This window comes from Hermetia illucens, chromosome 2 (genome assembly GCF_905115235.1).
Source record: "Hermetia illucens chromosome 2, iHerIll2.2.curated.20191125, whole genome shotgun sequence".
Lineage (NCBI taxonomy): Eukaryota > Metazoa > Arthropoda > Insecta > Diptera > Stratiomyidae > Hermetia > Hermetia illucens.
Genome location: NC_051850.1, coordinates 165724963 through 165752497, shown reverse-complemented (window position 1 = coordinate 165752497; position 27535 = coordinate 165724963). Strand labels below are relative to the sequence as shown.

The 27535-nt window shown below is 43.8% G+C and overlaps 1 protein-coding gene across 4 annotated transcripts in view; it reads right to left on the bottom strand.

Moving 5' to 3' along the window:
• The window catches only part of LOC119648398 (ribosomal protein S6 kinase alpha-5), a 75522-nt gene extending 49002 nt beyond the window's left edge, over positions 1 to 26520 (bottom strand). The window contains exons 1-2 of one of the 4 annotated variants that reach the window (XM_038050139.1): positions 25969 to 26520; positions 1077 to 2777 (exon numbers count right to left, since the gene is read on the bottom strand). In XM_038050139.1, the coding sequence (XP_037906067.1) occupies positions 1077 to 1947 (871 nt within the window). In that variant the 5' untranslated portion in view covers positions 1948 to 2777; positions 25969 to 26520. The other 3 variants (XM_038050142.1, XM_038050141.1, XM_038050140.1) reach the window with 3 other exon arrangements.
• Between the last annotated feature and the right edge of the window lie 1015 nt (positions 26521 to 27535).

Here is a 27535-nt window from a genome sequence, read left to right as displayed (position 1 = left end):
CATGGGAAGAACGACCTGAGGCGCACAAACTGCCTTCATCCAGATCGAGCAGGCGGCGCGAGATCTTGGGATGCACATCAATGAAGACAAGACAAAATATATGGTGATAACGTCCAAAAACCTGGTTGGTTTTTGGTGACGTCAAACCGCACTGGTCAAACGGGAAGAATAAAGATAGGAGACTACAATTTTGAGACCGTTGATAATTTCTCCCCTTAACCGATAACAGCTATGACGATGAAATCCGCGCACGATTGTTGTCAGCCAACAGAGACTATTTCAGCTTACAAAAACTGTTCCGCTCGACACGTCTCACCATAGGGTCAAAGCTCTTACTGTACAAGACAATGATCTTGCCAGTCCTCATGTATTCCTCGGTTCTTAGCTAGAAGAATTTCGAACTCTTGGCCGCGTTCGAGAGAAGAATCCTCCGAAGAATTTTTCGCCCCCTACATGAGGATGGACGATTCCGTAGCCTACACAATGACGAAATCTATGAGCGATACTATGACCGTCAGGTTGTGGATAAAATCCGGCTCAATAGATTACGGTGGGCGGGCACTTAATCCGTATGGATGAGGATGATCCAGCCCGGAAAGTCTATGAGGGCAATATCTATGGTAGAAAAAGAAGACGAAGCAGACTGCCTAAGATGGAGCGATGGTGTAGGTCAGGACGCCAGGGAGCTTTTTTAAACCGGGATGTCTCGAGTTCCTTATTAAGGCAGGCCGAGATCGGATACCGGTTGTTGCGCCGTTGGTGATGATGATGATATTCTCTTCTAAAGTTTCACACTGGAAATGCAAAGGAAGAATAGAAACGGTGCTCCGAGAGGTCGTAAGCCTTCACTTGGCTGATATGAAATTCTGAAGTGAAGTCTGGATAGTGTCAAGGGAACTTTTCTATTTTGGCATTAAGACAACTGAACGTGTCAAAATTCTGTTCTTTATTGAAAATGAATGTTTGCTAACCTGGAAGGTCTACTCCTTGAGAAAGGAACCCTACCAAGGTATCAACTCCCAGCTTAAAAATACAAAATTTACAGGTAAAGGACAGTACTAAGAGCTGAAACTTACCAGCAGTTCTAATTCTTGAGATTTCCTCAATTTCCAATTCCAATGGATTGTACACGCCGGTACACACGACCGAATCACTTTTTTCGGTACGCATTCGTGCCGCTTCTGATGTTTCGCCACTACTTTCACGTTTCGTAACAGCCGGATCATCGGATAATGGTCGTTTATCACCGGTAGTTGGGGTATTATTATCGACCAGAACCACATGAACATTATTATTGTTTGCCGTCGTACTATTGCACGTACTATTAGACGGTATCGCACTACTTTCACCCTTACTACTACCACTGGATTTTGTTACATTATTCGATGAGAAACAATTTGAACCACCACTAGAATTGCAAACTTTACTACTATCATCACAGTAATTCTTTTGTAATGGATGCTTCTGTTGTGAACTACTATTGGGCGGTCGTTTTGTATTCACCGCACTACTATCGTGTTTTGGTGATGAACTTATTGCGTCATTGCCGGAGGATACGCAGTTCAGTTTATTCGAGCGAACTTCACGACCGCCGCGGTACGATTTCGGTGCAGGAGCAACTTCACCATCCGAATCTAGTCGCGGACGTTTAGAATTTTGATACGGTGCCGAATTATTTGGGTTTTCACAACGTCGACGATTCGTCTGCGGTTGTGTCTCATAGATGCAGTTAGGATGACGATAGCTATTACCGCGATTGAATTCCACAAACGGACCATCTTCGTAGTAGCCACTTTCGTGATCAGGTTCTTTAAGCGAGGCGGTCCCCATTTTCGAATTGCTTCCCAACACCGCAGTGTTATTATTACTACTAGCTGACGTGGTACTAGTAGTGTGAAATCCTTTCGTTGGTAACATCTGCGTACACAATTGACGACTCATTTTCATCTTTTCTATAACTTCTTCATTCGAAACAATGCAAGGATAACGGCGAGTAATATTTCTCTAGGCACAAACATGGGCGAAACTGATCATTCTCGATACGAATTCCACCAACCACACTTTGAAATGAACTTTCTAAATTTCCGATAACTTCTAGAAACAATAATACAATTAAATTGTATAATTTTTTTTTTGTAAAAATTACATCACAGCACTGCAGGTTACACGATTTGCTATCATACCACCACTTCGGACTTTTCACAAATCGAAAAATTAGGCAACGATTTTTTCATATGAAGGCAAAACGGTTAAAAATGTTGCAGATCATGCGTTTCTCCGGATCAAAGCTAGTATGATTATGACAATGATGACGGTGTGCAACGACCCTGCAAAATCACCGCGGCAGCTTCTTTTTTCTTGAGCTCGCTTTCGTCTTCTGGAGAAACTCCTTTCACTTGCAGGGGCACTTCACCACCAACGGGGACAGCGATCGCGATTGTAGTGCGCACTCACGGAGACGTGTGATCGAGTTCGCGAACGCTATAGGCTTCACCTTTTACATTTCCACATGTAAATAATGTTCTGCCCGTAGAAAACTTACTGAAGAAATTCGCCAGCAAAGAGAAGGTCGGAGGAATCGTAAGTTAGATGATGGTAATGGCTAGGGATAAGCACCGCAATCATGACGTATCCGCGGAGAAAGTCTGTGAAATGGTCCACTAGATCATGTCCTGTTACTGCAACAGAAGAGGTTGATCCGGCACGCAGTTTCGTAAATTGTTTACCGTACTATCTATCACTGACCCGGTTCAAGCAATGGATCAACTGAGCGCCATCTAAAAAACAAGAAAAGATACATCATTATTAACAATTTAAAAGATTTTTTGTATTGAAAACTTCTCGTACAAACTATCAGGGGAAGTCTAACGCTGCCAAAGATGTTTTTTACTGTTACTTTCTTCATCAACTACCAAAAAAGCCCACAACACCCGACCTAACTAACATTGCCGAATGGAAAAATTTCACCACGATAAATTAAGTAACTTTTTGTATACGTACAAACGGCACGGGAGCCACGGAGTCATAAAGTGGTAGCGCATATTTTTATTTAGGACACACCAGAGTGCTCACAAATGGCTAAGCACGGCAACGATAGTAGTCGGCAATGGGGATCGCGCAACGGCGACGGTACAGTTAACTATTCTCCTATATTCCACACTCCACTCACGACTAGCAAGTTGCGTTGCTTATTGTTATTTTCTTATTTGTCTTATTCCATTTCTTTCATTTTCATTTTGAATTTCTTTCAAGTGGCAGCGGCAAGTACACCACACGAGACGAAGAAAAGCACGAGAGCACGGGAAAACACCAAAACTTTATAATGATGGAGGTAGTGCGAAGGCCTGTAGAGCCCCCGCTTTATGTACAACGGAACCAACACACGATGATCTTCAAACGAAACTTATGATGATATGTGCGATACGTAGACGTTTCAATGTGAAATGTGCCAAAAGCTCCAACACGAGCTGTTGTTCCAATGCCCATGTCTCCGACTGCGCGATTGGCTCCAATCAAGATTCTCAACCAATGCACCACGAGCACTTCGAGGGAAGGAACAGAAGTCACTGCGTCGGTAGTTCAGATACGCTAGAGTTGCTGGGAGTTTCCAAGGCATGATAGATCAGGTTACAAGCTGAAGATAGTTAATGAGTAATTCTTCTGTGAAGAAAGCACCTTATTTTGCTAAACTAGGTAACAGGCCCGTTTGTTTGATTTTTAATATGCAAAACTTGGCCGAGGAAATACTTGACCATTATCGAACTGTTAGATTATTCCAGCTGAAAATGTTTGCCTCAGCAGGATCTCAGAAAAATTTGCAATCATTACAATGGAGGCAATATCCCCAAGACTCAAAAAAGCAAAGCAAGCCCGCCGTAATCTCCAATGACATCCATTAGCAGTACTAATATCACAAAGGAGAACTATGAACAGAATCTGTATCGCTTTCGTATTCTCTGGGGGAGTCCCTGTGATTTGGAATATGAAAATGTACTCAAAGTATTTCATGCTTGTCGTAAAAAGCGACTAAAAGGGATACGAATTTGTTGGCTATCAACCAAATTTCGAAGTTTTACTGTTATTGAAACGTCAACAACGCCGCCTCGGGTAAGGACTCACCCTAGAGTCCTGATCCTGTGCAGCCTCACCATTCATACCAGTGGATGCGAGGCCTATTTAATACCTCTGCCGCAATAAAGGAGCCCGAGTTGTACAGCGCAACTCCACGTTTGAGCCAACAAGAAGCTCTACCCGTGATAAGGGCACAATCACCATACAACTCCCAAGCGGGGGCCAACTGCTAATTAGGCAGAGAATAAATCTCCCAGGAATTTTCGTGAAACATACGATCTCAGAGAGCCATCTGGATCCCCGTAGTTCCAGATAACCTCCGGTGAGGCTTTGTGGCAGATGAGTCCCTGGTAGACTCGGGTCTAATCGGTCTCCTCGAGTATGTGGGAATGGTACTCTCCAACGGCTTGACTGGAACCAGCATTTAAAGCAAAGATACTGTTCACTGCATGAACACCCTGCCGTCTAGGATTGCGGATGTCACAGAACGCTGAACAGACACATTGAACGTGAAACCAGTCCTCTGAATCTGACTAGAGGCAAGGTTCCGCGAGAAGAGAAACTCGTTGTTGGACCCGACGAGGTAACAGTCAAAAGAAAACCTGATACTACTCACGGAGTACACCAATAGAACTGATGGCAAGCACTTAACCTATGTTTCCAGAAACACACTATCGTTTATGGCCAAAAATAGTCAAACCCAAATTTATTACGTACGCGTAGCCTTCGGTTGAATTACATGTGATATTGTCAAAGTCATTCTCCCACTTTCTATAGAAGTGTTCCTAAATTGCCTTCAGAACATCTACAGGAGAGGGTTCGACTAAACTTGTGGGACGAGTTAGAACTTTTAAAGACTTAAAAAGGGAGTCAGAAGCAAGGGCATGTATTTTGCCCACTAGATGATGCGACGGTGTAGTTTGTTTGAGTATTTTAGAAGTCTGGGAAAAGTCTGTAATGATAGCTACTTTCTCCTCACCCATGCTGAAAGCCACCTTGATGACTTAAACATGGCAAAAAGTTCAGCCGACAAAACCCAATTGACATCCAAGGAAAAATATGAGACTTGCGTCCCACCCGGACCAACCACCGCACAGGCAGACCCACCACGCATGAACGCAGCATCAGACGCCAAGACCAGGAAACCCTGCCACACGTAGGAGAGACGACTTTTAGCATCCGGGTTCTGCACCACCAAATGATAGGTTTTTCCTTTAATTTAAAAAGTTCTTTGGCTGCCGGTAGGAGCCTTCTAAAACGGAAACGACGAAACCAGAAATCTGATGCAATGGGGTGGTCTAGTCAGTCCCAAGCATATTCTCAGGATACAAGCAGATACTTAGTTGAGCTTGTTTTCAAAGTATTGTGGCGGATTCATAGTGGACGCAGCGGCATATTCTATAATGGGTCTTACCACAGATCTATAGAGATTGATGGCCTTACGGAGTGTGAAACCCCAGGAAAAGGCAGCTAAGAAATTAATCAACCTGCCTGTCTTTATGGTTTTAGAAAGAATCGAATTCAAGTGGTCCTGATCGAACACGTCCTCGTTATCTCCCTACCTAAAAAGGTGATGAATTTGACAAGGGCAAGGATAAGATTATTAATTTTAATGAGCAGAGGTGCTTCTCATCATTATCATCAACGGCGCAACAACCGGTATCCGGTCTAGGCCTGCCTTAATAAGGAACTCCAGACATCCCGGTTTTACGCAGAGGTCCACCAATTCGATATCCCTAAAAGGTGTCTGACGTCCTGACCTACACCATCGCTCCATCTTAGGCAGGGTCTGCCTCGTCTTCTTTTTCTACCATAGATATTGCCCTTATAGACTTTCCGGGTGGGATTATTCTCATCCATACGGATTAAGTGACCCGCCCACCGTAACCTATTGAGCCTGATTTTATCCACAACCGGACGGTCATGGTATCACTCATAGATTTCGTCATTGTGTAGGCTACGGAATCGTCCATCCTTATGTAGGGGGCCAAAAATTCTTCGGAGGATTCTTCTCTCGAACGCGGCCAAGAGTCCGCAATTTTTCTTGCTAAGAACCCAAGTTTCCGAGGAATACATGAGGACTGGCAAGATCATAGTCTTGTACAGTAAGAGCTTTGACCCTATGGTGAGACGTTTCGAGCGGAACAGTCTTTGTAAGCTGAAATAGGCTCTGTTGGCTGACAACAACCGTGCGCGGATTTCATCATCGTAGCTGTTATCCATTAGCAGCACTAATATCACCAAGGAGAACATTATTTTCTGGATGAGTTGGGATATAAAAATATCTCAAAGTAAATTTAGTTAAAAATTGCGAGATTTGGACAGAGTAAAAGAAGCAAAAAGTCCCCTTTTCTACAACACCCTTTCTTCGTTCAAAAAGTTACAGTGCCTTAAAGGGAGAGTAGTGTGATATAGTAACAGAAGAACAGTTGAAACGAAGATCTAGTCCCCCCCCCCATTACTCCGCAATGATTCGAAGGACGTTAATGTGGTCAGCATTTGGAAGATCTGGAGAGAAATCCAGCTTGTCATTTAGCGATCAAACTTTAGAGGTATTCCTTGATGCGTTCCAGGATTATTGAAGCTTCTAGGAGATAACAGAAAGCAGGGAAATGACCTCGAAATTTTAACGATCATCTTCTGGAAGTATCACCCCTGTAGAGACTACAGAAGTTGCACGGAACACTTCCGCAGGGAGGCTATCATGGCTGCTCATATGAGATAAAAAAAAAATAAAAACCTTAGGCTATCGAAAACGGTTTATGATTGCTTTCATGCAGCCTTTGGGCGAACTAGTTACTTTGTAGGGTTTCATTGCATAGCATACCCACCAATGCTATTATTATTATTATTAAGATGTGACTCATCTTCTGACACGTTTGTTTAATTATCAACACGCCCTCATATAACTGATGTCTAAGGCCAAAGAACTCATCCTTCAGGCAAAAGTTGATGAACCTATGACTGACAGACACTGTTCGACGGTTTTAAGGTAGTTTTATGTCCATTAAAGTTTTGTCCAAGGGTTAACGTTTTGGATCGGAGATAGATCATGTGGATGTGGTAATTTGTTTTAGATTGGAGCAGTTTGAGTCCGTGTACACGTGTTGATTGAATGGACTTGTTGGGGTGAAATTGTCTTAGGCTTTTTTGGTCGGTTCATTTCTACCAAATTTTTATTCGTTTTCCTGTGCCGTGTTTCCGAACGACCTATGTTTTCCGAAAAGGTTAAGTGCCTGGGTGCAAGGAGGAGTCGTGTAATCAGCCGTGCGAAGTAAAAATTCCGCGGAGAAACGCCGCACGGAAATAGAGGATAAACCGACAAAAGCGACGGCAAACTCATCGGGGGCGTTGAGTGCTCGTACAACGACACCTCCGCCATTGCGCCCAGGTAGATCGGGGCAGCGCAGCCAGGACTTGCGCGACAGCCGACATCGTCGCAGGGTCAGTTTCAGGTTGTTTTTTGTGTGCCGCTCCTTGCGAAGACGGCGTATGGTGGCTAAATCGTGCGCCAGAAGGAGCCAGACACAGCGAACGCGGTGGCGATTGAGCGATCGCAAGTAATTCATTTCGTGAACATCGTCGCCACGTAGTTAAATGTTGCCGAAGACGCCCCGTATCAGCGCCCAGGCAGAGCCGCAGGAGACGGCATCGATATTCTTTTAAAAGAAATTCATCGTTGGAGTTCCACTCCCTTGGCCAGTTTTTTTATTTTGGTCTGCACTTCAAGCGTCCACTCCGGGGTGCGTCGGTGGTTTCTTCCTTTTTTTCCTTCGTACGGGCATTAGGGGGTGCGGTCTGCCGTCGTCATAATAGGGTCTTTTAAAATTCGTAACAGCCGCGTCCTCGACTCAGGGCGTTAAACTTAGCTTTTGTAATGTCGCTAGACAACAAAGACGCGGCAGGCCCATCGGACCCTCCGGTGACCACCCTCGCTGTACGCGTTCCTCGCTTTTGGCGAAGGAATCCGGAGCTGTGGTTCGTCCATCTGGAGGCGCAATTCCAGATGTCCGGAATCACACCGGACGCGACAAAATTTAATTACAGAATTGTGGGCCTGGATGAGGAGTCCATCCTCCTGAAGGCCGACTACTTCATCTAGGTCATATATATATATATATATGAGACTCGTGCACTCCTCTACTGTTTTGCGCCAAGTACCCTTGGGGCGACCCACCCGTCGACCATCTTATGGGAGTGGATTCCACTGCATGGGGTAGCTAACAATGCAATTGTCGCCCCTCTTTAATGTGTGACCTATGTACTGCCATTATAGCCTTCCGATCAGAGTATCATAAGCCAGTTTCAATCGAAGGCGGTCGTAATTCTTCAGACCATGCCTCAAATCTGTATTCGAAAACACGGAATGGGTGCGAAATCTTTTTTAATGGCATTCTGGGCCAAGTCGCACTGTGGCTTCCAAAATACGTAGTTCCTAACAGATAGATCCAACAATCTCGTTCTTCAGTTTCCACATCTTATAATTGCTCTACTGTCTGCGCCAATTTGGCCCTTCAACTCTTTCATTGCTGTGATTCTGGTAGTCGCTTTCTTGAGCTTTTCCGTCAGTATCCGCTTGGAAATTATCGTGTGTTTATGTGCTTTACAATGGCCAGCCCATTGTAGTATGAGCAATTTTATTATAACGACTATAGCTGGGCCAAAATAGATGCTTTACTGCTCATAGTTATCCTGGATTCCCCAATTTGGTGCATCTTGCACTGGACAAGTATGTGACGAGGTATTCAACGTTGGCATTGATGTTTTTAGGTATTATTTGTTATTCAATGTTGTAATTTTTCATTGTTAGGCTATTGAACAAGGCATGATTTGGGTCTTCAGATATGCTGGCACATACGCGACAAAAAGGGGGAATTTTTCACTCTGAATCGGTACTGATATTTTTTCACCTACTACGCTACCGTTCCCTTTCCCGGGTATCAATGTATGTATTCCTTTGTGTATCATTCCACGTATGTTGCAAATATTTCAGTAACTCTTCATCTTGACCACTCCTCCAATAATATACGCTGCTTCTTCTAAAGTTGTCCTGTAAGTGTCGTGCGACATTAGCGCCACAAAGCGCAACGTCAGGTTTACCTTCCATCAGTTGCTCTCACACACTAGCACTTCCTATTAGACCAGGGTGTATAAAGGGATAAAGAGAACCACTTCGGTCCCAAGTAATTTGCGATGGTGGGTATCACAGACACTAACTATCTGCCTCTTTTCCGCAGTCATCATCCAAGTATTCCTTAAAATTGATGGTGTAGCTACCAACCAGAACACTAACTACATTCCTTTTACTACGGTTGTTGATGGCTAGGTTCTGCTAAAGTTCGACCATATCCCGCTACATTTTTATTAAGTTTATGATTCCGTTAGCGTACATTTCGACTCTTCAAGTTGTTTCGCTTCAACCACAGCAAATCGTTCATAAAACAGATTACCAAATCGGTGCAAGTTTTTCCTCACGCAGGTAGGTAGGAAACATTCAGCGTTACTTTACATTTTCCGAGCAAAGTTTTTTAATGCATTCCAATTTGCTGGTGCATATATTCTGTTTACGCCTACTCCGAAGGTTTATGTTTACTTCCTGCTTCTCCCTGAAACCCAATCTCCCTCTAATCCGCTGGCAGAGTATTCTAATTCGAAAGTAGTTAGTAGTCTCCAAGTCTATGGTTTCATTCTTGTACCGATAGTTTCATCGCCTATTTGTCAGTACTCATTGTTTCGGCATGACAATGTCACATGCCTCCGTAATGCGTTTGGTTAGGGTCCTTTGAGAGCACCTCTGTGAGCTCATCTTCGAACACTTTCGTTATGAAGTAGAATAGTGTTCTTCTAATCAGCAGGAAATTATCCTTGGCAATGTTGATTTTACCGTCTTATCAGCTACTTCTTTGTTCCAGACTCCACTGCTCTTGTTGTCGTAATGCCCACAGATTATTATAATACTACATCAATATTCTTCCCGGGCATAGGAACATAGAAGGAAATGAGCGGGCTGACGGATTGGCCAGGCAAGGCTCTGCTCTTGGCAGTCCCTCGGGGAACACAGTCGGTGTTCCGCTGGCGGCTGTCGGGGGCCGAGTCTACTCGCACTACCTAGCAGCCGCGGGCCTGAGATGGCAAAGGCTTACAAGCTGTGCCAAATCAAGGAGAATTTGGCCCGCTTATAACATAGTCCGATCACGAGAGCTCCTGTGCCAGACGCATGCAAATGCATTCAAGATTACGGCGGTCTGCACGGGGCACTGGCCCATAGGGGACCATGCCGCTAGGCTCGGCTTACCCTACAACTCGCATTGCCGCAGTTGCGGAGAAGGAAGGGAAACCTTCATGCACTTTCTCTGCGATTGCCCGGCTCTGGCTCGAGTCAGGCTGCGGACACTGGGTAAACCATTCTTTGGGGACCTCAGTGAGATTTCTAGTTACAGGGTCGGAGAGCTGCTTTCCTTCGTGAATGCTACGGGCTGGCTCTGAAGATCCGAGCCAGCTGGACTCCGCTTCCCTGTTTCTATAACAACAGTCACGGTCTTAGGAGTTTGTGGCATCAAAACGGCGCACCAAAGCGCTAATTGGGCTCCTCGGAGCGGCCACTGATACCTACCTACCCTACATCAATATTCTTGTCACAGATGGTTCGCGAGAATAGGCTATATACTCTCCAGCAATGGTTAGCGCTGATTTTTGTCAAATTCATTTTTCATTTCGTTCAAAGATCTCCTAAATACATTGACTGCTTGAATATATAGCCCTCTACAATTCCTGCATTTTTCGACCTAACGAAGACATCGGTGCATACTTCCGCTATGTCTTTGCCTTCCAAAAATGAGGGGTACAACTCTTCAACTCTCCGAAGTGAAATATCTGGGAGTTATCCTAGACAAGAAGCTTCTTTGCAACAAAGAGCTCTCACAGCTTATGGGCTGTGTAGACGGACCTTTGCCTCGGCATGGGGACTTAGGCCTCAGGTAGTAATGTGGATATAATATGTTGCTATCATTAGGACGATATTCGGTTATGCATCCGTAGTGTGGTGGGTTAAGGTGAAACAAGAGTTTTCGCTGTAAACTAGCCACATTGCAAAGAACTGTGCCTGGGTATCAATGGTGCCATGAGCACCACATCCGGCGCAGCTTTGAATGCATTACTCCATTTGCAGCCCTTGGATTTGTTTATTCAGAGCGCTGCAATGAAAGCAGCTCGTACACTAATTCGATTAGATCTATGAGAAAACAAAGGATTTGGGAGGCACAAAATATTGGAAGAGTCATTGGGAGAACTGAATCCAGTTTTCGCAATGCCTTCCGATTCTCAGATCCCCATACATCTGTTTGGTAGAAGACATGATGCTATCTTGAAACGAAGAGAAAGTTGGGACCAACCAGAAGAATATGTGTCAGGATATACTGACGTCTTCTATACCGATGGCTCAAAAACAGAAAATGGTTCTGGAGCAGGAGTATACCTCTTAAATAAAAACGATAAGTGTGCTTTGAGACGTACAAAATGGTGTTTCGAACTGAAGTGTACGCGATCCTAAGGGAGGCAACTTGGATGATTGAAGAGCGGTTGAAGTGTAGGCGCATCGCAATCTGTAGCGATACTCAAGCTGCATTGAGGGCGTTAAGTAGTAATTTAATCACTACAAAAATCGTTCAGGAATGTAGAAATCGATTGAATTCTGTTTCTAAATTCAATACGGCGGATCTACTCTGGGTACCTGGTCATTGTGGTGTAGAGGGAAATAAAATCTCGGATGCTTTAGCAAAAGAGGCTTCAACTTTCTCCATGCCTGGACCGGAACCAGTAATTGGGGTGTCGGTGGCATTGGCTGATGCTGCTATCAAAAACTGGGAACAAGTTTCCCATAATAACAGGTGGCGGAGCCTTAATGCTGTTAGACAGACCAAACTCTTCCTGTCAGAACCAAACAAAAATACTACAAAGTTTATCTTGTCGAAAAGCAGGAAGACTTGCAGAAGTATCGTGGGCATTCTGACTAGCCATAATTCGCTAGTTGGGCATGATGATACATGTCCGTCATGTAATGAAGAAGCGGAATCCACAGAACATTTTCTATGTGAGTGCCACGTTTACGGACGCATCAAACATCAGATTTTTGGTGCTGATGTGCTCCAACTGCAGTGGATAGAATCACATCCCCTAACGAAAATCCTGTGATACATAAACGAATCCGGGATATTCCGTTAGACGAGGGAATCGAGTATAATGAACCACTAAGGTCTGAGTGCTCAGAGGCTTTGCATCTCCCCTCAAACACACACGACTACATATAAAGCATGGAGGAGGCTGTATTATGATTTGGGCATTGCATTGAGCATTTTTTTTCTTTGGGAGTAGGGTAGGTGCATGCGTTTACGCACAGAGTGTTGGACTCCCGCAACAGCACGGTGGCGGACTACCAACTAAACACCTCCCTGTCATCAGAGAACTAGCCTGGAACCGTTTAACACATTACTTTGGGCTAGCCCTCCCGCTCTCCCGGCTTTGGGAGCCTTCAAGACAGGGAATTCCTTTCACCAACGGGAGGGGAGGGGAGGAACGGAGTTGTTAGTTCAGGGAACCCCTTACCGTCCGATCCCTCTGCCGGTCGAGTTCAATCTTCTTCGTAGTAAGAAGCGCCCGAACATAATGCGCAATACGATTCCAGCTGCCAGCGCTCTTCAGCATCTCTCTGACAATGCTGTCTGGAGAGAGCTCCCCTGTGTCTGCATAAAGCTGCTGGCGGAGGCCGTCCCACCTCTCGCAAGAGAAAAAGGTGTGTTCAGCGTCATCCGCCACTCTATTGCAAAACACACAATCAGGAGATCGCGCCTTCCCAACCCTGTGCAGGTAAGGCTGAAAACCTACATGCCCACTTAGAAGTTGGGTAAGGAAGTAATCAATCTCACCGTGCGTTCTGTTCAACCATGGGTCTAATTTGTCGATGAGCCGCGCAGTCCACTTGCCCCTTGGCTCATTTTGCCAAGAAAATTGCCACTCGTTAAGGGTGCGTTGACGTTCTTCACGGGCAACCACTTCTCTTAAGTTTTCGCTCTTACGGCGATAGATAGCTTTGCGCTCCTTGGCAAGGAGGGTAACGGAGATCACTCCCGCAATCACCATCAAACCCGGTTCGGAGACGGTGCGATAAGCAGACGCCACTCGCAAAGCTCCCCGCCTCTGCACTTGAGCGAGGCGTTTACGATGCACCTCCTTGTCAAGGGCATCAGCCCATACCTCCGCACCATAGAGAAGAACGGACTGCGTTGCTCCCATGAGGAGACGTCTCCTAGTTGATATAGGGCCGCCGACATTCGCCATTAGCCGACTCAAGGCCGCGACTCCTGCTGCAGCCCTGTCCGCGGCTGCTTTGATTTGCTCGAAGAACCTCATCTTCGAGTCGAGCATTAAACCAAGGTATTTAATCGCTGGTTTTGACTCTATAGCCAACTCGCCGATCGATATGGAACGCAAGGTCGGGATTCTCCTTCTGGTCAGAATGACTACTTCGGTTTTTTCCAGCGCAAGGTTGAAACCGTGAGCAGTCATCCATCCGCTTACCCGTCGCATCAATATGCCAAGTCTGCTTTGCGCCTGTTCAACAGTGCGTCCGGCAACAAGTGCCGCAACATCGTCTGAATAACCGACTAGGCGCGACTCTTCAGGCATATCGAGTCTCAGCAGACTATCGTAGGAAGCGTTCCAGAGGTCCGGCCCTAGGATGGATCCCTGCGCTACTCCCGACGTGATTTCCATCCTCCTCTGGCCCTCTAGCGTCTCATAGAACAGGGAGCGGTCTTTCAGATAATCCCTCAATATCCGCAAGAGATAGCTTGGCACGTGAAAGGAGTTCTCTAGTGTGCTTAGCATATCTGTCCATCCTACGGGATTGAAGGCATTTCTGACATCAAGCGTTATGAGGAGCACTATCCGTCGAGATCGGCGGCTGTGTGCCCCGGCTCGATTAAACGCATCTACGACCTCCATAACAGCATCCACTGTAGATTTCCCTGTTCTAAACCCGAACTGCCTTGCGGATAAGTCCCCGGCAGCACGGATCGCTTCAGCGAGTCTACCCCTGATGAGCTTCTCGAGCACTTTTCCGGCCGTGTCAAGCATACACAGCGGTCGGTATGCAGACGGGAGCTCCGGGTCTCCTTTACCCTTACTGATCAACGCGAGTCTGGCCACTTTCCAGCGACAAGGAAAAATGCCCTCCTTCAAGCACGCGTTGAACGCTTCGAGCAGCAATTCTGGCCGTTGGTGGAACATCAGTTTGTAAACTTCCACCGGGATGCCATCAGGACCTGGCGCCTTCCTGTTTTTCCTAGTGAGAACCGCTACTTCGAGTTCTCCCATTGTGAAAAGGGGCAATCCACGACGCTTTCCGCGCTATTTACATCAACCCGTACAGGGTGTCTGGGGAACAATGCCCGCACAATGCGGTCCATCTGGTCGGTGCTCAATATGCAGGGCTTCCGCAGAGCACCGATTTTCCGAGTGACAAGCTTATAGCCAAGTCCCCACGGGTCATCATTCACCTCATTAACAAGATTTTGCCAGCCGCGAGCTTTGCTTTTATTTAAAGCGCTGCGGAGTCTCCTTTTTGCTGATCTATATTGTGCCTTTATGGCACATGCCTCCTCGTTGGCGTACAAACGTTGTGCCAAACGGCGGAGCCGTAGGTCGGCAATTTCCGCCGTCCACCAGTACATAGAAGGCTTGTCGCGCCTGGGGCCTCTCCGGGGCATGGAAGCCTCACACGCCGTCGTTATCAGATTCATCACTGAATTTACGACGGTGTCAGCTGCGACACCACCACCCCCCGTAGTGCCCCCCAGCGCGGCCCTACCTGCTCCAAGAGCTTCGACGAACCTTCCGATGTTCACCCTCGCGACATTCCACACGCAGGGGGAACGTCGTGTTGGTGCTCGCCGGGAAGTAGCGTCAAACACTTCGAACGCAATGTACTGATGATCACTTGCTGAGAAGTCTTCTAGGACTCGCCACCCATCCACCGATGATGCCAGAGATTCCGACGCAAAAGTGATGTCGGGAACGCTTCCTTCACAACCTGGGCGCCGAAAAGTTGGCGTGGATCCGATGTTTAAAATTACGACCCCGGTTCTCGCCGCCATTTCCAGAATCCGTTTCCCTCTGGAGTCTGATTGAGGCATGCCTCATTCAAGAGCCCTGGCATTAAAATCACCGCCAACCATATGCATTACGGATGGGAAAAATGATCATATGTGAGAGCCGACAATATATTGAGACTATGAACGCCTTTGGTGGTACCTATTCCCAACAGGTTATATTGAACTGGTTTGAAAAAAAATACTATTGAGGTCTTGATTTGACCACACCAGTCATCAGACCTCAATTTCAAAAGAATGCCACAGACATACTAAAGCCCATAGAATTACGCGCCGTCTAACACTGCCATCAAGGCTATGGACAATGACTGCGCCGATGTAAAGCTGTCCCAAAGAACAAAGTTAAAAAGGATAATATTGTCGTTTAGTAGAAATAACACGTTTGGTAAATCAAAATTTGTCTCATCGCCTTTCTATAACGTCCCTCTCTCTCTTTTCTTGTTCAATGTGACCGAATTTTTATGGATAAAAATATCACCTTTCGCGACCTTCTGGCGTATCTGAAGTCTTATGTTAGCAATCATTAGATAATCTCAACGTCCCGCATATAACAAGTTTTCACGCACTGATCAACCCCTAAATGAGCTTCTTCACAAAATAGTGCTTTACACAATAAATTGATAATCGTGAAGGTCTGTTAAAACTCAAGTACGTACTCGGACACTTGACACGAATCATCGCGGAGATTACGCGGTTTCCCGAGCAAACAAATGTTTGAATATTAAATTCGAAAGTCACACTCACGAGAACGGGCTGATGTCAACTTTATCAACGCGCTATGATGGAACATCGACTCGACGAATTCCAATCCAGCTTTGTAGAATGTTGTTGTTTTCGCTCACACCAACATTCCGTGTAACTTGTGTAGTGTGTTTTCGCAACCTATCGTGAACTTTCGATTATTTCACAGAAACTTAGAAAAAAAATCAGAAATCTAAGCTACCTCGAAATTAGTCACCGACAAGATAGACGATAACAAGGAAAACCTAATTACCTTTTTGGGGAAAAAGAACCGAGAAACGTCTAGTTGAGTCTGGCAAGCGGGTGTTGAAAGAGGCCATCCTAAATACCAAATCTTGTTGAAAGTCATTAGAGAAATCACTTAGTGAATTGTTGTTATTGCAGTGATAAGCAGCAGATAAACTAGTACGGCCTAGCCAAAATGTTTATGAAACAATCTTGACTATGTGTGGATATGGCAGCTCTTTGTGATTTACAATTTAACAGAGAGATTTGCTTGTGGATACTCATGTTTATGACATTGGGTTCTTAATTGATTCGCGTGTATTTCAGTGCTGTTTACCTCGGAGCTCAGTGCAAGGGACTTTATGAGCATCTGTGCATCGCAATAAATTGAATATTTAGATTTTCCTTGGTGTATTGTGCATTGATGCATGCGTCATGCAAGAGGGATAAATTCTTTTCTTATCAAGGATCTTCGGGGAAGTGTACTGTGTAGGGTGCTTGGAACCCTTTCTAGGAATTGTAATGTCATAGATGTTCCTAAAAAAGGAAGAGCGTTGGGTACTGGATTCAATTGGTCAATTCATCCAGAAGCTAATATTCCTAAGAATAACAATAGAAAGGAATACCTAGCCTCTAATAACGAATCCCAGTTAATAATAAATTAATCAAACAACTCAATTCAGTTCAAAGTTTTCCAAATATTTTTAGTTCAAGGTTCAATTAAAGGGGACACAGCTGTTGCTCTCACTATACTTCCACACAGTAAACAATTTTACGCAGAAAAACAACGAAAACAACAATCAACCGATGTAAGTTGACATCGCCTCAAATTGCTAAAAAGTTCGGAAGCAGACATTCCTCTTGGATACTACGGGAATTCTACGGAATTCAAGTAATAGATAACAAGTCAAAGCACTGTGGCTTCACCACTCATCACCGTGGCAAACGACCGAAATGCATTAATTATATATATATCATTAAATTGATAATGTGGTGGGTATGTTGCCGTATTTCATGTGGTTTATAAATAAAAATTAGACAACACAGCAGCAAGCAAAGCTTTGAGCCGAGGAAAAATTTCGCAGAAAATCGTGCGATTACTTGGGAAAATTATTTCTTCGGTTGAGGCATTTACGCGCATATAGGTGCCCCGCGCTATACTTCGGTGCTGCATCTGTTCAAGGTGCACTTGAAGCTTTAGAGAATGAATGCAGATATCACTGTGGTAACATTGGCTCCCAATTCAAATGAAATCCAATACTTGAAATTCTAGGAAACATGAAAATCTTGGGAAGAAAATGAGAAATTGACCGGAAAATTTATTTCCCAGATTCATCACTACTTTCTGAAGAAATTTTATAACTCTCTGATTGGATTTTTAGGAAAAGAGTTCCAAAAACTGCTGAAAGGGAGTCCAAAATCCACATTTGAACGCCGTTCACTGTTCTGATAGATATTTTCTTGGAAAAATTAAATCACAATACATTCAGCACTTTAGTTCTGATATCTATTTACTACGAACAATAGCTGTAAATACGCAGCTGATTAAATGGAAATTTTGTATGACAACCCATTGTCGTTTGAGGAATAAAAGCAGCAGAATACACGTGTTATCATTGAATTTTCAAAATGTGGTCATATTGTGGAGCTGTTACAAAATAATCAAACAAAAGGGGCTGATAAAGCTTTTGTTACGGATAATCAATCCATGTTTTCATCACTCGTGTAATCGGATGACCATGAAACGGGATGAAGTCAAGGGGCGCATTAAAACTTATAATCTATGTATGAAAAGGGGGAAGCTGAAGTAACACGGCTCGTGTTGACACCAAAAGTAAAAGTTATTATATGATTTCACGATCATAGGCTAAATTGAGAGATGGAGAGGAATCGTCAAACTTAGGATTTAACCAAGCCTATTGGATTACATCGTTGGCCCATACCAAAGAGGCTTGACTCCAGACAAATCAGCAACAGATCAGATTTTCTCTTTGCGGCAAGCGATGGAAAAACTGTTGGAATATGGACATCAGTTGCAGCATCTCTTCATCGACTTTAAAGCTGCCTATGATAGCATAGCCAGGGTAAAACTGTACACGGCCATGAGAGAATCCGGTATCCCGATGAAATTGATAAGACTGACTAGGCTGACCCTGACCAATGTGCGAGGCCACATAAAAGCAGCAGAATCCCTCTCAAGACCATTCGACATCAACAACGATCTACGACAAGGGGATGCCCTCAAGAAAATGATCCGAGATGTTGAGGTAAATGCAAGAAGTACGATCCTCTTTAACTCCACCCAACTACTGGCCTATGCTGACGATATCGACATCATGGGAAGAACAACCCGAGACGTACAAACTGCCTTCATCCACATCAAGGAAGGCAAGACAAAGTATATGATGATAACGTCAGCACCAAAAACCAACGAACCAACAACATCAAACCACACTGGTCAAACGGGAAAAATAAAAATAGGAGACTACAACTTGAGACCGTTGATAATTTCTCCTATCTAGGGTAGAAAATCCTAAGCGATAACAGCTACGATGTTGAAATCCGCGCACGGTTGTCAGCCAACAGAGCCTATTTCAGCTTACAAAAACTGTTCCGCTCCAAATGTCTTACCATAGGGTCAAAGCTCTTACTGTACAAGACAATGATCTTGCCAGTCCTCATGTATTCCTCGGAAACTTGGCTTCTAGCAAGAAAAACTGCGATCACTTGGCCGCGTTCGAGAGAAATCTATGAGCGATACCATGACCGTCAAGTTGAGGATAAAATCCGTCTCAATAGGCTACGGTGGGCGGGTCACTTAATCCGTATGGATGAGGATGATCCAGCCCGAAAAGTCAATAATATCTATGGTAGGAAAAGAAGACGAGGCAGACTCTGTCTGAGATGAAGCGATGGCGTAGGTCAGGACGCCAGACAGGTTTTAGGGATATCGAATTGGTGGACCTCGGCGCAAAACCGGGATGTCTGGAGTTCCTTAATAAGGCAGGCCTAGACCGGATACCGGTTGTTGTGTCGTTGATGATGATGATTGGATTATACACATATTATTCCTTAAAATGGTCTATTCAACGACTTTGTATCTGCGGAGTTCTTCATAAATGAAACCTTTCCGAGATTTCTTCATCTAAGACCTGGGGAAACCTGCGTATTGAATACATGGTAGTCTCCTCCTTTTCCTTACTTTGATAACATACAGCTAAGACCAACAATGTGTTTTTCCCCTAAGTGGTCGCTTAAAAAACAGTGTCCCAATTAGACAATTTTTTCTTTTTCACTAATGTATATTTATTTTAATCTGCGCGTTAAAAGTCTCACTAGGGCTCTAACATCCCTATTCTTAAGAAACAATAAAAGTGCCGCTCTAAAGGTCTTGAAAGTCTGAACCCTAGTAACTTCCAGAAGAAGACTTGATAATGAGTGACTTAAAGCCAAATCCTTGCTCTTTTTCCTTCATTGTAGTTCCCGACCTTTGACGAGCCAGCTTGTCAGCCTCCTTATTACAATCGATGTTCCACTGCCATAGGAAATATTAGGTTGTTGCATATGAAATGGCCGATTTGGCAATGAAGTGAAGTTAGTTGCGATTTTGCTGTATCAAACCACCACCAGTTGGCGCTTTTGTTGTCGGATAATGAAGTATAAATACCCCCACATTTAATCAAGGAGTCATTTCAGTTTTGACCATGGTTGTGATAACAGTGAATAAAAAGGAAACAAGCCAGGAAACCGGAAGCTCGGCACTTGAAAGTATGAAAGGTTTTGTTTGTTTCTTCTGTGAGCATATTTGAATGCGGAACTATCCCATTTGTACGTAGCCCGTTATGTATATGCATTTAGCATGTCAGACTACTCACTTTAGTGTGATATTGATATTTCGTTGGAGTAAATTTACAGGTAAAGTCAACTTTGAACTACTGTAACTTTGTTAGTAATAGTATGACTTTGATCCTTGGGAATAATATGCTTCATATTATATTCTATACTGGTACCAACTTTTATAACTCTGGGATAAACTTAAGGGGGGTTTTTACCCAATTTCCCCAAATATATGGTAATATACTATTATTAACTTAATTTAAGAAGATATCGATATGGAGAGTATTTTGAGGCCAGGACACCGTATAGTGGCAGCTTCGTGATTTTTTCAGATTTTTCGATTTGGTAGTTTCTGAGAATAGGTCCGTTGAAGAAATTATCACTTTCCACCCCTCCCTCTCCCCGCGTTTCTAGCAAATCTCAAAACTAAGACCGGATTCAAAAAGTACTAATTAATACCTTTCATTTGATACCCAACATGACTATACTCGGTGAAAAAAAATTTTACCCTCCTTTTAGATGTATGGGGGGGAGAAAGATTGCATTCACTGCATGTCTGGGCGTTCACAGTTCCCATCTTCTCACCAAATTTCGTGTCAATTGGTATAGCCGTTTCTGAGAAAAATGCGTGTGTAAGACGATAGACGTTGAACCGATTTTAATAAGGTTTTGTTTTGCAAACAAAACCTTAAAAAGGATCGAAAAGAGCCAAGAACGTATACTTTTTCTGTATGAATTCAAACTCGGTCATAAAGCAGCGGAGGCGACCAGGAACATTAACAGCGCATTTGGAGCTGATACGGTAACTGAACGAACCACACGGCGGTGGTTCCAAAAATTCCGGACCATCGATTGACAACGACGAGCTGCGTTTGTTAGTCGAATCGAATTGGAAAGGTGAAAAAGCTCGACAAATGGGTTCCGCAAGCCCTTACAGAGCAAAATATGGCGCTCCGAATGAAAATTTGCAGTTCTTTACTCTCCGGGAACAGAAGCAATCCCTTTTTGCACAGAATAGTGACATGTGATGAAAAGTGATAATCGTCGCCGACAAGCACAATGACTAGATGCTAATGAAGCACCGAAGCATATGCCGAAACGGAGCCTCTCTCTCTCTCAACTCGAGGAAATGCACCAAAAATTGAGTATTCAACGGCCGAGACCAGGATGGTTGCATTGAAAAAAATGGATTCAGTACTCAATTTGCAAATGAAATTCTAAACACCGTTTTCATCGCTATTTTGTTACTTCGCAAATACTAGTATTCCGAGAACAAGTTGCTCTCGAAGTATTAGTCCGGACAGAAACGATATTTATAATTGTATTTACTTTCTTCACCATAACCATCGGAGATCCATATTTGTGGTGAGTGCTGCAGCTTAACCCTACTAATGTTAAATTAAATTGTAAAACTAGAGCATTCATCAAAAGCTCTACCAAAATATACACATCAACTTTGTGGAGACATTGAGAAGCTCTGCTCCTCCATATTAGACCGTTGCACGCTGGACTAAGATGTTTAAGTTGAGCAGAACATCCACTAAAGATAAAGTTCGCGAAGGACGCAGATCGAAGAGTGCGCAGTTATGTAGCTGAAGTCACACACGTTGGGTACCGGAAATGTTAGCCGAGAGGCAGAAAAACAAATAAATCAGCATTTCGAATAAGAATCTGTAAAGTCCCAAGCGGATTAGCAAATTTTTTTATTACGAGTGAAATTATGCGGTGTTTCCAACGATTAATTAATTGAAATAATAAAAACTTGTTTCTTTTTCATTGGTGTGGATATTTATTCTTGCAAAGAACTTGTTAGCACTGATGAAGGGAACAAGTGGTTCCCGAAATATCGGTATTTGCAAGAATAAATATCCACCCCAACGAAAAAGAAGCAAGTTTTTATTATTTCAACTTTTTATCACGTTTCGTGATTTCGGGTTCATCATTTTCATCTAAAACGCTGGACTATTTGGGAAAAAAATCACTATTACGGACTTTTACTGCGCAGACCAACTGAGAAGCCTGCGAGAGGCCATAAAAAAAGTCGCGGCAGACTCTGCAAACAGGAGCGCTATTTTGATTTCAAAAAACCCCCACAACTGTTTTGATTTCAAAAAGGTAAAAGTCTGTAGAAAACTTTATAATAAAATGTTGAAAATATCCTCAATTGGGAATGGAAAAGACTGAATTTGAAAATGAAAATTCTGAAAATGACTTGCATAACAAATTTTACTGATAGCGCTAGAAAATTTTTTGAAATTAAGAAATAGAGCGATATGAACCAGTACTACGTTAGCTAATATCGAAGATAAGGACCGTCGTAAACAACAAGTAAACGGCTATCGTTGCCTTAAAGCATATAGCATGCGCTTTCGGAAACACCACTATTGGGCTAATTGTGTCAGCAGCTAGAAGGCACAAAATATAGACAAGACAAAGGTCTTTACCTTTGACGAAAAAGAGGGGTCTAACAAATATCTTTTCTGTTTGTGATAAGTCCTACATAGTACAAACGAAAAGGTTACTAAATACGAAAATGGAAAAAAAAATGAAAGAGGTAGAGGCGGCCACCAGGGGAGGAAAGGCAGAAATATGATAAAATTGGCGGCGGCAAAGTAGATCCTAGAAGAAGCCCACCATATCTCTAAAAGCGACCTAGCTGTACTGAATGAAGTCAGGGACATCAAAAGCTAGGCATTTATGAAATTTCAAAAATCTTAAAACTAGATTTATTTATTTAGGAATTAATTGAAGAGACGGTGAACTAACGAATCTAATTCAAAATTCCAATAAGAATACTCTCCTGGCGTTCCCAAAAGGAGAAAGCTGCATAAATTGCCAAGCCAGCAGAATGAAGCCTTGCACATCTCGATGCTCATCCTGCCGAGACAAAGAGGGAAATCTGATTTCCGACAGAATCGGCATATTGGAGCGATGAGTTGAGTACTTTAATGAACTACTGAACAACCAGAACATCGACGGGTTGGAGGTCACGCCAACTGAAAACGACGGACAAATACTGCCACTACCAAGTTTAGGAGAAACAGTCCGTGCAATTCATCGGCTAAAAAATCATAAGTCGCCAGGAGCCGATGGAATTACAGCAGAATTGGTTAAATATGGAGGCGACCAGTTACACCAAGTGGTTCATCAACTTGTACTCAAGGTATGGGACAGTGAATCAATGCCTGACGATTGGCAACGAGGCATTATCTGTCTCATACATAAAAAGGGAGATATCACACAGTGCAGCATTTATAGAGGTATCACGTTGCTGAGTACCATCTATAACATATTTTGCGCTATCTTGCTAGGTCGGATAGCCCCATACGCCTAGAACATCATTGGCCCATACCGAAGAGGCTTCACTCCAGGCAAATCAGCAACAGATCAGATTTGCTCTGTGCGACAAGCGATGGAAAACCTGTTGGAATATGGACATCAGTTGCACCATCTTTTCATCGACTTTAAAGCCGACTATGATAGCATAGACTGACCGTGACCAATATGCGAGGCCAGATGAAAGCAGCAGGAGGATCACTCTCAAGAAAATTAGATATCGACAACAGCCTTCGACAAGGGGATGCTCTATCATGCGTCCTCTTTAACCCGGCCCTGGAGAAAATGATCCGTGATGCTGAGGTAAAGGCGAGGGGTACGATCCTCTTCAACTCCACACAACTACTGGCCTATGCTCACGATATCGACATCAATGGAAGAACAACCCGAGACGTACAAACTGTCTTCATCCAGGTCGAGCAGGCGGCGCTGCACATCCATGAAGGCAAGACAAAATATATGGTGGCAACGTCAGCACCGAAAACCAACGAAGCAACAACATCAAACCGCATTGGTCAAGCGAGACTACAATTTTAAGACCGTTGATAATTTGTCCTATCTAGGGTCGAAAACCGCAACCGATAACAGCTACGACCATGAAATCCGCGCACGGTTGTTGGCAGCGAACAGAACCTATTTCAGCTTACAAAAACTGTTCCGCTCCAAACGTCTTACCATAGTCTCAAAGCTCTTACTGTACAAGACAATGATCTTGCTAGTCCTCATGTATTCCTCGGAGACTTGGGTTCTTAGCAAGAAAAATTGCGAACTCTTGGCCGCGTTCGAGAGAAGGATCCTTCGAAGAATTTTTGGCCTCTACACGAGGATGGACGGCGATACCACGACCGTCTTGTTGTGGATAAAATCCGGCTCAACAGGTTGCGGTGGCCGGGTCACTTAATCCGTATGGATGAGGATGATCAAGCCCGGAAAGTCTATAAGGGCAATATCTATGGTAGAAAAAGAAGACGAGGCAGACCCTACCTGAGATGGAACGATGGTGTAGGTCAGGATGCCAGACAAATTTTCGGGATATCAGGGCTCAAATCCGTGGCGGCTGGAATTCCTTATTAAGGCAGGCCTAACACGGATAGCGGTTGTTGCGCCGTTGATGACTCCGATATTTATCATCCAGTATCCAAAATAGGACCATTTTCAAAAAGTATTAATCGAGTCCTTTCATTTAATATCTCATATGACCACATTTCCCCTCCTCCCTCCATTCGCACGTATGGGGAGGCCCCTCCCCTTGAACCCAGTGCAGAACGACGCCACGCATTGTATGTAAAGGGATTCAGACCATACGTGCCCGCCAAATTTCGTGAAAATTAGTTCAGCCATTTTCGAATAAACCGTGTGTGACAAACAGAGGCTTTGAATCGATTCTTATAAGGTTTTGTTTCACAGAAAAACTTAAAAATTGATTACAATATATTAAATTCATTCAAAGACATGTTAGCCTTGTTCACCTGTCGGGAACTGAATCAATAAATGTTGAGCAAGTCCATTGCCTGTGGTCAAATTCTCAGGAAAAATAACAAGTTTTTTGTTGGGAACCCCACAACCTGTTAAAAGCTATCGACCCTCGATGAAGTTCAAGCTCAACGAAAACCTTGAAAAACTTATAAATGTTTGATACATCTGAGGCGAACTTTTCAGACTTCTAAGATGAACTGCACAAGATCAGAAATAAGCTCGGGAGTGATTTGAATTTCAAATTCAGGAATTCATATTTCTTGCAAAGAGAGTGAAGGAGTCTTGGAATAACTTCACGTAAAGGCGAAATTCAAAAATTCCATCATCCTATTGGGAGATTGCAACGGCAATTTCATAAAACATGAAATCGCTACTAATGATCCGTCGATATCGAGCCCCTTGAATATGGAAAGCATCGGAATGCCGTTGTTGCATTGCTGTTTGTATAATAATTTAAACTTATTGCAAAGCCCAAATCTTGCCTAACAAGAACCACTTTCATTCCGGTGTTATCTGCTAGGAAAATTTGTATTCCCAGACAAGACTAGCGCGACAGAACCTGATAACAGTCAAATCGTTACCAAACCACAAAACCTGCGACCACCATTATTACCTCAATGAGAAACCGAGCGGAGAATATTCAAGGTAATTAAAACAGCCACAAAATATATAAAAATAACTCGCAACACCTAACCTCAAAGAATTTTTTCGCAGCCTAGAAAATTTCGCTACCAAATTAAAATACTCCATTTCGAGTCAATTGACCTCGCACGGCCACGGACCGTCGTGAACGAGAACATCTCCCAATGTCAATAAACTTTAGAGTAGCCGAAAAATCAAAGTGGAAAACAGAAGAACAGTTGGTCGGGGGTCTCGCTGGTCCGACTGACTTCTTCCTGTGGTCGCTCCGTTCAGCCACACACAAGAGCCACCAAAAGGCTGCAGTCGGCCAGCTGTCAAGTCTGTGCCTTTCAAGGCCTATCCAATTTCACGCGAATAGGTGATGTTGGGACCGCCTCTGCAGACAGGATCGGGGTCGGATTACTCCTTCCCATTGCATTATCTAATTACAACCTCTAGAACGCCTCGAAACATTGCAAACGGACGCATTACTCACCATTTCACGGACACCATTTCAGTTGAAAAGTCAAGACGTCACAGTTTCACTTCTCGCCCAGAAAAAACATAAATATCTCCACTTAATCAGTTCCCGACTCCACCGAATGTAAATATTCACGAAACTGGCACTTTGGACTTGTCGATTTGCTATTGATTTAGTTTTTCGTGCACAACACACAGTATAAATTCGCAATAAGAAATGCCCTTCCGAGACCCGTTCACTCTAGGCTGTCGCTTTCCAATCAACTTCGAAATGACAACAATAATTTCGAGGTTATGTCTTTCAAAACTCACTGCTGACAGCTGCTCCGCAAACCAACAAATTACGCACCTTGGCTAGTTTGTACTTTGCACCCGCGAGTCCCAATTCCCGACAAAACAAATCCTCCGTCTTGCGCGAATTCCAGAGCAACGTTAGTATCACACTCGAAAATCTGTAGATCGCGAATATGACACTGCAATACACCACTCCGACTCCGTTTTGAGCGTAAATAACCTCCCGTGATACGTATCGCGACCTAGCGCGTATCACAACTCAAAACCAGAATAAACATGGACGGTGACAAACACTGAATCTTGGCATTGCCAGGTGGAAATGTATCCTTGGACAGTGGAATTAATGGAACAATGGAAGAGGAACAGGACTCAACTTTGAATTTTGAAAGTCTTAACGGCCGCATACAAGCCATTGGATGGGGCTATTTGCCTAGGCTTGCAAATGGATAACAACGTATTTTCGGAAGTAATGCATGTTAATGGATAAATTATTGTAAATGTGAAATTGAGTATCATCAAGTCTTTAGCTCATTTTTAAAAATTCAATGACTAACATTTTTCTTTTTACTGCTTCCTCTGGACTCCCCCTCTGACACCACCTTGTCGTGGTTGGGAAGCTTGTGGTAGTTTACTACTACACTAAGAGTGTCCAAAAACACATGAAAATGGAAACAAAGGATTGTAACTCCCCAAGTGGTAAGAAGTCATAGACTTCGAATCCATCCGCGACTCTGAGAAATCAGGTCGTGGCCGAGGCCTCAACTAATTCATGCTCACGGAGAAATCTGTGGAAGACAGGCTCTCCACTTCAGTGGGAAACCTACACCCAGTGTGGAGAAGAACTAGAAATTTGACTACGGCCGGTCGGTGGGCGACACTGTTACTCTTCTAAAATACGGGGGAGGAAGGCTTGGCAGAAGGAAACTTCAGCCGCAGAGGAGAAGGAACTAGAGGCCTGCCTGTCAAAACCTTCTCCTCCGCCTGTACCCGAAAAACGGAAGAAAGGGAAGCTGGTAATGTGGACGCAACTGGTCTAACGCCGGTATGTGAAAATAGATCTGGGAATGAGGACATGGACGTTGCTACGAGGGGGACCCGAAAAAAACGGGAATTTCGTCATAACTTCTTTATTTCTCAATATGTTTACACCAAATTTTGATCACCTTCAAAATATTCGCCTTTGACTACAACGCACTTCTCCAAACGATTCTTCCATTGTTCGAAACATTTTTTAAATTCACTCATCGGGATGTCCTTTAAGCCTTTCAGCGATTTTTGTTTCACCTCCT